Source organism: Camellia sinensis, chromosome 6 (assembly GCF_055761805.1).
Source record: "Camellia sinensis isolate YWXY chromosome 6, ASM5576180v1, whole genome shotgun sequence".
Taxonomy (NCBI): Eukaryota; Viridiplantae; Streptophyta; class Magnoliopsida; order Ericales; family Theaceae; genus Camellia; species Camellia sinensis.
The window spans coordinates 201,023,246-201,036,030 of NC_138966.1; the positions used below are offsets into that span (position 1 = coordinate 201,023,246).

At 35.9% G+C, this 12,785-nt stretch overlaps 1 protein-coding gene across 6 annotated transcripts; it reads left to right on the forward strand.

The window, feature by feature from the left end:
- Nucleotides 1–1,931: 1,931 nt before the first annotated feature.
- Nucleotides 1,932–8,911, forward strand: LOC114264465 (ATP-citrate synthase beta chain protein 2). 6 transcript variants are annotated; one of them, XM_082872957.1, is made up of 19 exons: nt 2,091–2,144; nt 2,551–2,584; nt 2,708–2,871; nt 3,346–3,463; nt 3,563–3,665; nt 4,282–4,347; nt 4,432–4,555; nt 4,780–4,914; nt 5,389–5,449; nt 5,539–5,615; nt 6,270–6,425; nt 6,526–6,654; nt 6,751–6,883; nt 7,109–7,236; nt 7,404–7,509; nt 7,604–7,680; nt 7,771–7,841; nt 7,947–8,231; nt 8,470–8,911. In XM_082872957.1, exons 3-19 carry the CDS (start codon nt 2,869–2,871, stop codon nt 8,543–8,545), a joined length of 1,848 nt encoding a protein of 615 aa, XP_082729083.1. In that variant the 5' UTR covers nt 2,091–2,144; nt 2,551–2,584; nt 2,708–2,868; the 3' UTR covers nt 8,546–8,911. The 6 variants fall into 6 exon arrangements, with proteins under 6 accessions (XP_028060884.1, XP_082729083.1, XP_082729082.1 ...); XM_082872958.1 differs by having other exon boundaries at nt 2,094–2,144; nt 2,696–2,871; XM_082872959.1 differs by having other exon boundaries at nt 2,094–2,144; nt 2,720–2,871.
- Nucleotides 8,912–12,785: the final 3,874 nt, after the last annotated feature.

A 12,785-nucleotide genomic window follows, 5' to 3' on the forward strand; every position in this document is an offset into this window, starting at 1 on the left:
TTTTTGACTAAACTGGCCTTTTGCCAAACGAGGCCTAAATCTAGCATACAACCGATTATCTCAGAGTCAGGACTCACAGATATTATGATACTCGCGAAATGTGCTTTTTTTAGTTTAAAAAAAGGATAAATTACAAATATACTTCTGAGGTTTGCTTAAAATACGAATTGCTCTATGCGATTTGAAAAATTACAAATACTTCTCTGTCAAAATTTTTTATTTAACATAATTAATTGAAAACGTAAAATTTCTAATTGTTCACCTATATAATAATAAAATTATCTGAATTATTAATTGAAATAAGATTTTAATATTATTAAAAACTGTTAATTAACTTGATAATTTATTAATAAAAAGATTTATTTGTTATGAAATTAAAAACCTTAAAGGACATAATGTAATTTTTAAAACTACATAAATAATTTGTAATATAAGTAAACCTCAAAGGATGTGTTGTAATTTTTTTTAAAAAAAAGAAAAAAGAAGAAGAAGAAGAAGATGCAGTTCAATCTATAAGTGGTAGTTTAGTAGTTGTGATCCAAGGGGCAACTGTTTATCATAAGAACTTGAATTTGTTACTAATTTACTACTATAAATAGTCCAAATTAAAATAAACTCAGTTGCGATTGTTTACGGCTATTTTTGGGTAATTACAAATTTATCTTTTGAGATTTGATTAAAATATAAATCACTCCTGTAGTTTTGAAAATTACATTTCACCTCCTGAGAGTTTTAATTTCACAATAAATCACCAATTTTATTAATAAATTATCAAGTCATTAACAGTTTTTAATGATGTTATAAATATATTTCAATTAATAATTTAGTTAATTTTATTATTATATAAGAGAATAATTATAAATTTTTTTTTAGTTAATTATGTTAAATAAAAAATTTTAATAAGAGAATATTTGTAATTTTTTAAATTATAAAAAAACAATCTGTATTTTAAGAAAAAGGTATATTCGTAATTTAAGCCCTATTGTTTGAGTCAAGCCAAACCTTCCTATCCACCTACCCCCAACCAGCACATCCTATCTCTCTCTCCAATTACTTTGCGAAATCTCTCCAATATTTTTTTAAAATAATAACATATAAATAAAAATTATATAGAATGATGCTATAAAATTATAACCTTATTACTTTGAAATTTAAAAAAAAATTAAGATGTTTTTAATATTAAAATTATTACTACATATTATTCTGGTGAAAATTTTATTAAAATGCTTCTTAATATTAAAGTTGTCATTGATATATTATTTTGATAAATTTCTGAAAAAATAATACTTGGTTTAGTTAGGTTTTAAATTGAAAATTTAATTTAATAAAAACAAAACAAAAATTATTTGTTTCATATGATTTATTTCCTAAAATTTAAGTAGATGTGAGAAATGATTATAGAATCCAATTGAATCTAAAAATAAGAATAATGAGTTCATATTATAGAATTTGATTAAATAATAAAATTGTCTTATTTAAAAAAAAAAAAGACAAATGTTATAAGATAGTCGAAAGAAGTTTAAAATTCTTAGGTCATGTTTGATTCACAACACTAATAGTGAGGTATTAATAATCCTATCAAATTAGTGTGGTATTAACTATCCCACCCCTATCCCATTACTAATAATCCTACAAATTTGTTGGATTAATTATCCATTAGATTAATAATGCTAAACAAAAATGTCAAAACAAATATAGGATGATTGGGCCCACGAATTAATAATCTCAATCCCATGCTTTAATCCTTCCAATCAAACATGCCCTTATGTAATTGAGCGACATTAATAATTTTTTTCCCATTCTATTGATAAAGCTGGCTAGGTCTAATTTATAGTATTTATGTTTATGAATTTTAATTTTAATTTAAAAAAATAAATTATGAAAAACTCAAGGAATATTTTCCATTCTAAAAACATTTTGCAAAATTTTCTAGTGCCGAATTAGTGAAAACCAAAGCCCTCGTGAGCTACCATGTTCCACGTGCTCCTCTCTCTCTCTCTACCCACACTCTCTCTCCTCTCCCCCTGTTGGTAGCCCCCTCTCTCTCTCTCCATCTATATAAACACAACCCCCTCTCTACCCTCCGATAGTCGATATAGAACACCATTTCTTCTTCAAGCTCAGTTGATCTTCCACACCCATTGGTACGTACACTGACTCTGTCTGTCTCCGTCTCTGTCTCTCTCCCTCTCCCTCTCCTATCTATCTATCTATCTATCTATCTATATGTTTTGTGTGTATATGTGTGTATGTTGGTTGACCAAATCATAATTTTGGATTTTCTGATTTGGGTTTGGGTTTTACGTTTTCTCACTTGGGTTAATGATTCGAGCTCGTGTTTGTATCCTAAGCTTCGTGTGATTTTGGATCTTTGTTTGACTATTTGGCATTTCGACATACTCGATGCGATATGCTTTGATTTGTTGTTTAGTCTAGCATTTGGTGCTTTTAAATTACTGTCAGATCTACTTGTAACCGTAAAAAATTGTGTCTTGGATTTGGGTTTCGAGGTTCGACTTGTGTTACAGACATTGTTTACGTGCATTCTAGGTTTTGTTCTCACACTAATCGGACCGATCATCTGGTGCGTTTTGCTTTGCAAGTGTTGATTTGTTTCATTGAATTGATTGTGATTGGTAATCCTGTAGATTTACTTTGTTGAATTTTTTCAAGTTGTGTCCTTTGTCTGTACTAGTTCTATTTTTAGAAATTGTTGCAGAACAGAACAATCATGATACTCTGAAGCTGCTAAACCTGCATAGATTTGGACATCAACCCACATAACACGGCTGCGACATTTTGTTTTCCTCTTTAGGTTGTTTGCGTATACTTGCTTTTGCTTGTTTGGCAGTTGTACAGTAGGATCACATGGTATGTTCATGTGCTTGTTTCAAATGATATCTTTCTTTATTTATTTATATTTTATTTTTTCATAAGCAAAAGAAAAAAAATGAAATTTTTTAAAACACCCATCGTTTTCATTTTTGGTGTTTTCTAATAAGTGGGTTGTTTTTAGAAATTTTTCTCGAAAACAGTTTATGGAAAGAGTTCGCCAAACAAGTTTTTTATGTTTTCCATAAAATAAAAACAGAAACGAAAACACAACCAAACAGATCTTAGAGTTTGCATCATGCTTCCATCAGAGTAGAAACTTTGAACTGTTGGATCATTCTTTGCTGTTAGTTAATGCGAGCATATCCGTAATAACTCCTAAGTTTCTCTGTTTTTCCGATGGATCAATTTTATTCTTCCTTATTATTAGTGTGCTTGATTTATTGTTCAAACAACTTCCACTATTACTTGCATTAGGAGAAAATTATATGTTGACATTTTACCTGTGCACAGGTGTCATTAAGTTACACCATGGCTTCCGGACAACTTTTCTCCCGGACTACACAAGCATTGTTCTACAATTACAAGCAACTGCCCATCCAACGGATGCTTGATTTTGACTTCCTTTGTGGTGTGTATAATTTCTTGTGTTTCTGTTCATTTCAATATAAATATTTCCATTGTTTAATTGTTTTTTATATTAAGATGCTTTGATCTCTTGTATTTCCAGGGAGAGAAACACCTTCAGTTGCTGGAATTATCAATCCTGGTTCTGAGGGTTTTCAGAAACTCTTTTTTGGCCAGGAGGAAATTGCTATCCCAGTGCATTCAACGTGCGTACTTTCTTTCTTTATAATTTTGTTTCACTTTCCATACTCAAAATTTGAAGCTGAAAAGAGTAATTAAATGTGCTCCTAACAAGCTACTAAGGGATTTACTTTTGTTTGGTGAGAATGACTAGTATGCATGATCATCATCAAAATATTTGGAGAAAACTTGCATCTTAAATGTTTTACTTTTATCTTAGTCATGTCCATCAAAAAAAATAATTTTTTGATAAGATTATAGGTACACTTTTTTGGGTGGGTAAGATTATAGGTACATGTTTGTGCTTAAATGGTCAATTGTTGCAAATGGTTTAATTCTTAATTTTACATGTGGAAAAATGGTAAACAACCTTATTGTAAGTTTTGATTGATTGTTCTGTTAGGCTGCAGATGTCTTTATTTTAGCATAAATCTATGGTGTACCAACTCAATGCTGAGTTCAATATATACAAGTGACCAAAAAAATATATGCTTGTACAGCTTTAAATTCTGTATAGCATCTAAAACTGCTATTTATCTACCTCAATGTGGATCCAAAACATAAAAATCATGTATGTTTATGCAATAGAGCTAAAATATTGAAAATGTATTCTTACCTTCATTTGTTTTTTTTATATCCCAGCATTGAAGCTGCTTGCACTGCACATCCTACTGCTGATGTTTTCATTAACTTTGCATCATTCAGAAGGTAAGTCCTCATTTCTCTTATCATGTTGTGGTGGGCAGAAGCACTTTATTGCATCCCTTACTCATATTTAAAGTACTTTTGCAGTGCTGCTGCCTCATCTCTGTCAGCTCTTAAACAGCCAACCATTAGAGTCGTGGCTATAATAGCTGAAGGTGTTCCTGAGTTGGACACCAAGCAGTTGATTGGTTACGCAAGGGCAAATAATAAGGTAAATGAATGACGCGAAGTCTTTCAAAAAATTTGGGCATAATTTGTAGTCAAGTGCATTTTTAAAGCAGGCTGAGTTAATTAGAAGATATAAATGATCATTCTCTCAATTCATATATGGAACATATAACTGTTACTTCTCTTTTTTGTGCTTGATCTTCTTTTTGGATTCTTTATTGTCTAGCTTAACATTTTATCTAATTTTATAGTTGATCTTGTTGGCAGGTTGTTATTGGCCCAGCAACCGTTGGAGGTATTCAAGCGGGAGCTTTTAAGATTGGTGACACTGCTGGCACGATTGATAATATTATTCAATGCAAGCTGTATAGGCCTGGATCTGTTGGTTTTGTCTCCAAATCTGTGCGTAATCATTCATCGCTACCCTCTCTTTCTTTCTTAAGCTTACCCATAATATATAATATCTCCAAAGTAAAATATAGTCACTTACCAGCTGTATCTGGCACAAGAATTTCCTGGAAAAAGTTTAATAGATATTTTATATTTTGCTCTGTTTCTTTTAATATTGCACAACTTACCATCAACACTTAGAAAGGAAACAGCAAAAATAAACGGAGTTGCACAGATTACTATCATGACTTGGATTTATGTGTTCATTAAATTGCATAATGTATGACTCATGAATAGTCAATTTTTTTGCTTTTACCTCCTAGACTTATAGACGATGTAAAGTTGAGTTCTATTTATGTGGTCAAGGCTTGAGCTTTTGTACTTGCATAGAAGTTTATTGCCCTCAGTTGGAGTGTTATGCGGAAGAATAGCAATCCAAACTGCTTGTTTATGGTCGTTAGTAATATATTTTCTGTTCAATTACAGGGTGGCATGTCTAATGAACTGTACAATACAATTGCCCGTGTAACAGACGGAATTTATGAAGGTATCTATACGTGTTGGCTATTTTTTCCCTCTCTCTTGTCATGCACATTTAGGTTGGAATAAAAGTTGGGTGTTTTACAATTCTTTTAGGTATTGCGATTGGAGGAGATGTGTTCCCGGGCTCTACACTTTCTGACCATGTTCTGCGGTTTAACAACATCCCACAGGTACCATTGTCTGTACTCCTCGTTGGGAGGGTTCTGTCACAGAGTTGAACTTTGTGTGTCTATATTTTCTTCTCATTGAGAAAGTTACCTGCATAATCTGCATCAACGCATTGGGATCAACTTCACAATGTATGCTTAATGCCTTAACCTGAACAACAAATTATTTAAATGGTCTCAAAAGTGGAAATCTGCATCTTGCCTATTGCTGCTATTTTGTAAAAAGGATCCTAATATTGCTATTCAATTTTCTGTGGCATAATTTATTACAGATTTTTTACCATACTTAGCTGCCTTAACAGCTGATTGTAAAAATATTTGACTAGTACAAGTCGAAAATTTTCTTGTGAAGTTTATTTGTTGCTTGACTGCCACAATAAGCACTCAGTTGATGAAGATATTTGTAAATCTTTTAATATATTAGTCTCAGCCTCAAGCTTAAAGGTTACAAAGAAGCTAGATCTGAATTTCTAATTTTGTGTTTGGTTCTACTTTCAAGTACTAGAGCACCTACTTAGGCCAAGCTATTCTAGCCTAGCTTCTAAACTTCTGCATCATTAGATGTCATATAGTTATTGGTTTTTCTTACTTTCCTGTTACTTTTCTTTGTATTTTGGTTCCTATCCTTTTGCTGACTTAATTTTCTGATTTACTCAGATTAAAATGATTGTTGTGCTTGGAGAACTTGGTGGCCGAGATGAGTATTCCCTAGTGGAAGCCCTGAAACAGGGGAAAATCAGTAAACCTGTGGTTGCTTGGGTCAGTGGAACTTGTGCACGTCTCTTCAAGTCAGAAGTACAATTTGGTCATGCGGTGAGCTACTGCTAAATTTCCTTGGATATAATTATTGTTTATTTATTTTATTTTATTTTTGGTGTTATTTTCTAATTTTGCTCAACGTTGCTTAAATTAGGGAGCCAAAAGTGGTGGTGAGATGGAGTCTGCACAAGCCAAGAATCAAGCACTTCACGATGCTGGAGCTGTTGTCCCAACTTCATTTGAAGCATTTGAAACTATGATTAAAGAAACATTTGAGAAGCTGGTAAGCTGTTGCACATCTCAAACCCATTACTGCCATTATCTAGGCATTCCTCACTACCACCAGTTTTAGTAAATCATTTGCTTACATTTTGCTTAGGTTGAGGGGGGCAATGTTACTCCTATAAAGGAAGTTAAGCCTCCACAAATCCCTGAGGATCTTAATACTGCTATTAAGAGCGGAAAAGTCCGAGCTCCAACTCATATTATATCCACCATATCTGATGACAGAGGTATGATATATGCTATATATATATTGTGTATGGGTTTAGGGTTTTCTTTTTCTCTTATATATTTAGGTGCCATAACTGCTGTAACAATATAGAGAATTAATGCAATATTAATCTTTTGTTGTTAAACTCACACCATCTAGGATACCAGGAGGACAGCAGTCCTGAATTTCTGCTTCAGACTGGAAATAAACTCTGCTAAATCTGTCTTTTTATCTCTGTTTGCAGGCGAAGAGCCATGCTATGCTGGTATCCCAATGTCTTCCATTGTTGAACAGGGTTATGGCGTGGGTGATGTCATTTCCCTGTTGTGGTTCAAACGCAGCCTTCCCCGTTACTGCACAAGGTTCATTGAGGTCTGAATCACTTATTTATTTATTTTATTATTATTTTTATAACAAGCCACATTAAATTTTTTTTTTGTTCTGTCAATTTTTTTTTTTTTTTTTTTTCTAATTGCTTTTTGATATTTGAATTACTATATTGAGGTCTATGTTCTCACTATCATATGCGACCTTATCAGATTTGCGTAATGTTGTGTGCTGATCATGGTCCTTGTGTTTCTGGCGCTCACAACACCATTGTAACTGCAAGGGCAGGAAAAGATCTTGTGTCCAGTCTTGTTTCAGGTATACTCCTATTACAAATATTTGTTGAGATTATATCCTCTCAAATTACCAGACTGAATAATGTGAGGAAAACTGAAATGTGCTTCTGAAACAGGTTTGCTAACAATTGGTCCCCGATTTGGTGGGGCTATTGATGATGCTGCCCGATACTTCAAGGATGCTTATGACAAGGTGAGTTCTTGTGTAAATCAGAGATTACTTGCTGTTTGGTTACTTAATTTTTTCTGGAGTCTAAGATGTCAATGTGCTGTGTTTTGGCAGAATCTTACACCATATGAGTTTGTGGAAAGTATGAAAAAGAAGGGCATTCGTGTGCCAGGAATTGGACACAGGTATACAGCTTATTGAGTTCCTGCATTCTTTATTGACCTTGCTTCCAAAATGCTGCTACTTGAATCTAATTTGAGAAACTGTTTTTACTTTTTGTGGAAACAAAGGATCAAGAGAGGTGACAACAGAGATAAGAGAGTGGAGTTGCTACAACTATTTGCCCGCACTAATTTCCCTTCTGTGAAGTACATGGAATATGCTGTTCAAGTTGAAACCTACACTCTCACCAAGGCAAACAACCTTGTCCTTAACGTTGACGGTGCAATTGGGTCCCTATTCTTGGATCTCCTTGCTGGCAGTGGAATGTTCACCAAGCAAGAGATTGATGAGATTGTTGAGATTGGTTATCTGAATGGGCTCTTTGTGTTGGCGCGCTCCATTGGTTTGATTGGGTGAGTTTGCTTGCTCTTATGAATGACCTCGTAGAAACGGAGAATTTTAAAAGAAATTTATTTAAAAACTCTATCTCCATCGCTTGGCTAGATGTTTTCTATCTACCAAGTTCAGTAGGGGTTAGACTGCCTGTGTATGTATGCACAAGTGGGACCATTCCCTGCAAATATTTGCATATTCCTCAGTATCACTGTGATATTGTTCTCCGACTGATTCGTCTTTTTGCTGAAATTGCAGGCATACCTTTGACCAAAAGAGATTGAAGCAGCCACTATACCGTCACCCATGGGAGGACGTTCTCTACACCAAGTGAGAAATTTCCCAGATGGCGGCAGGGCAAATCTTTCCCGTGTTCCAACTTTGCATTTCCTTTTGAAGTTTTCAATATGCAATTTGCTGTATTGATTGTTCAGTAGTTAGATTAGTCACTCTCTCTCTCTCTCTGTATTGTTGCTAGTGCCAGGCTGAACACCATTTGTTAGTGTCAATGGAAATTATAATGGAAAAACTCTCCATTATCATAAGGTATGAGTTTGTCACCATCCAGAGTTCTTTGTTTCTGGTCTCAGGTAGAAATAAGAGACATTATTGTATTCTAGTTAGGTTTGTATTCAAACAATGAATGGTCATTTGTTGTACTATGAGCAAATTGAATGGGCCATTGTGGTAGCCTATCAAATTTTTGATGTCTTGTCATTGAACAAGTATATCAACACAAAAATTATCATAAAATCAAACACAATACCCATCAACAAATTTGTTTGGCATTGCATTATGTAAAACGTTTGTTCATTGAAATGGACAACTGGTCTGGTCAGTTGTCATTCTCAAAGTCTTGCCCCACCAAGAAGGTTGTTGAAGTCAATAAACAGTAGTGGCATGTTCTATTAAAAGGGGACTGCTTTGGACATGTTCTATCTCTGTCCTAAATTACTTCTAAATTAATTAATAATCATAATAATTAAAAATAAAAAAGTCTTTAACATTAAATTTTAATAAAAATACAAAAAGTGAAAATCACAATTAACCTAAAAAAATATAGGGAGCCCTACACTGAAAGCCCCTTTTTACCCATTTGAGGTAAATTGCCTTCAATTTTTGGGTTCCAAAGCCATACCTTATCTATACTTGTGAGGGGACCAAATATAAAGTTGAATTAAATATATAAAACAGTCCATTCTTTAATGGACCTGGGAATCAAGAAAATTTATTAAAAAATATGGAGGATCATATTATTTTTTCCCACGTGGCCCCAACTTCTAAGCACCTGTATCCACCAATCAGCAAGCCCACTTTTCTAGTGGCCTCACGCCATGCCTCTCCTCTGCCCACATGTCAATTCCAGCTCAGAAAATGAGAAGGAAAACACAAGAAAATGCCAAGAAAACCACAAAACCCAAAAATAGAAAAATGAAAAAGAAGAAGAGACAGAAAAAAAAGGAGGGGTCATGTCTCAAACAAACCAAAAATCAACTTATGTGAGTTGCTTTTCCACTGCCAAACAATACCTACAACTCCCACTCTCCTCGTAAATAGGAAAAATTATTTCTTGATTTAAAAGCGTGTCGTGGTTATAATCATAATTAATCATAAGTTATTATATATTTTTTATATTTTTTAATCACGTAATGTAAAATTATGAATGTCATTTTATTTATCAATCATAACATATTTAAAATATCACGTGATCGTGTCCCTTAGAGCATCTCTAACGGTAGTAGGCATTTTACCTATCTAAATATTACTATAAAGTATATATTTTATTTTGCCTATCAACTGTTTTATGTTTTTACTCCAACCATGCTCTTTATTTTAGCTATTTATTCAAATACTATTAATTTTATAGAATGCCATGTCAACAACAAAGATGGAGGGAAATGATCCTAATGATTGAATACATTTTGCCTAGCGTTGAAAGCTAGCTACATGTAGCTAGTGAATATGAGTTGAGCCAAAATGCCTAATCATATGTCTAGTGCATTGGAATTGAAAAAAGTGAATCATACTAGGCATTTTAACTAATAAGTATTATATGCCTAGTGCATTGGAGATGCTCTTATCACCAAATAATTTTTCTATAAATAAAAAAAAAAACCCTAGAAAATGACAAGAAAACTATAAATTCAAAAATAAAAGGCAGGTGTGAAAAAAAAAGGGCCATGCATGTCTTAAACAAGGGTTATAGATAATTTATTATCTAAATTAATATTAATTATCAAATTAAAATCAATTATAATTCCATCATAATTGCTTTAGTTACGAGGAGAAATCATTTATGTCTTAAAATCATATCTTAGTTATTACCGTGATTAATAATTTAAATTTATTTTTAAAAAGGTAAATTATTGATAAATCTCATTTAGAAGTGTTTTAACTCAAGAAATCCGTGAAAGAATATTTTAACTCATTTAGTCCCATGTATGTATAGTTTTATTCCATAAAATCTTTTTTCTTAATTTACATTATTTTTTTAGACACTTATGCACTTATATTTAATTTTGATACACTTATAAATATTTTTTGAACGGTTAGCAATTTTATGATGTAAACATTCATATTTTAAAATTCACATTGGTAGGAATGTAAAATTGGCCCGTGGGCGGCCCGAAACCTGTCCGCGAGCCGGGGCAGGCCCGGCTTGTTGACAATGTGAATATTCACATTGACATGTTAACATTCACATTAATAGGAGTGTAAAATTGGCCCGTGTCCCGTGGCGGCACGAAACCCCCCGCGGCCCATGGGCAGCCCGGGGCGGGCCCGGTCCGGCCCGTTGACAACGTGAATATTCACATTGACATATTAACATTCACATTGATAAGAGTATAAAATTGGCCCGCGCGCCATGGCTGGCCAAAAGCCCGCCCGCCACCCGAGGCGGGCCTTGCCCGGCCCGTTGACAATGTGAATATTCACATTGACATGTTAACATTCACATTGATAGGAGTGTAAAAATAGCCCGGGCCTCGTGGCTGCCCGAAACCCGTCCATGGCCCATGAGGGGCCCAGGGCAGGCCCAGCCCGGCCCGGCCTGTTGACAATGTGAATGTTCACATTGACATGTTAACATTCATATTGAAAAGAGTATAAAATTGGCCCCGCATCCCATGGGCGGCCAAAAGCCCGCCTGCCGCCCGGAGCGGGCCCGCCCCGACCCGTTAACAATGTGATATTCACATTGACATGTTAACATTTATATTAATAGGAGTGTAAAATTAGCTCGCGCCTCGTGGCTGCCCAAAACCCGCCCATGGGCGGTCTGGGGCGGGCTCGGCCTGGCCTGTTGACAATGTGAATATTCACATTGACATGTTGACATTCACATTGATAAGAGTATAAAATTGGCCAGCGGCCCAGGGCGGGCCCGACCCGGCCCATTGACAATGTGAATATTTACATTGACATGTTAACATTCACATTGATAAGAGTGTAAAATTGGCCCGCAGCTCGTGGGCGGCCCGAAGCCCGACTGCAGTTTGAGACGGGCTTAGCCCGACCCGTGACAATGTGAATATTCACATTAACATGTTAATATTAACATTGATAGGAGTGTAAAATTTGTCCGCTGCCCGAAGCTTGCCCGCGGCTCGGGGTAGGCCCAACCCGGCCCGTTGACAATGTGAATATTCACATTGACATGTTAAAATGCACATTGATAGGAATGTAGAATTGGCCCGCGGCCTGTGGGCTGCCCGAAGCCCACCCACGGCCCGGGGCAGGCTCGTTTCAGTCCGGGCCCGAGCATGTCCGAGACTCTAGGTTAGGGCCTAGGTCATCACTTTGAAGCCCGGTCCGACCCGGCCCATCGGCCCGCTTAAGGCCCATTCAAGGCTCGGTCCGAGGCCTAGACCGCCGGAGGCGCAATGTATTTTTTTTGTGAAAAATAATAAAATTTTGGTAGAAAAAATTAAAAAGAATTAATAAAAAATAGCCAGGCCCGCCCAAGCCCGACCTAAGCTCGAGGCTGAGCCCAAACCCACTGGCCCGACCCAAGGTTTGATCCATCGGCCCGTCCAAAACCCGAATACCCTTGTGCCAGGGCTAGGGCCTGGGCCTAATTTTTTGGCCCGTGGACCGGCCCGGGAAAGGCTCGTTTGGGCCCAAGCTCGAGCCTAGTCCGAGACCCTAGGCTAGGGCCTGGGCCATCACTTTGAAGTCCAGCCCGGCCCATCGGCTCGGTCCGAGACCTAGTGTCTTTTTTTGTGGAAAATAATAAAATTTTGATAGAAAAAATTAAAAAGAATTAAAAAAAATGGTCAGGCCTGCCCCGGGCCACCCACAGGCCATGGGAGGGTTTCGGGCAGTCACGAGGCACGGGCTAATTTTACACTCCTATCAATGTGAATGTTAACATGTCAATGTGAATATTCACATTGTCAACGGGCCGGGCCAGGCCCGCCCTGGGCCGCTGGCCAATTTTATACTCTTATCAATGTGAATGTTAACATGTCAATGTGAATATTCATATTGTCAACAGGGCGGGGCGGGTCAGCCCTGGGCCGTGGGCAGGTTTTGGGCAGCCACGAGGCGCGAGCTAATTTTACACTCCTATC

Bases quoted from the DNA above. Each gene is read 5' to 3' on its own strand.
- LOC114264465 (XM_082872957.1), top strand. The intron at 6,884-7,108 runs GTATGATATATG...CTCTGTTTGCAG, and splicing joins CACCATATCTGATGACAGAG to GCGAAGAGCCATGCTATGCT. The intron at 7,237-7,403 runs GTCTGAATCACT...CGACCTTATCAG, and splicing joins ACTGCACAAGGTTCATTGAG to ATTTGCGTAATGTTGTGTGC.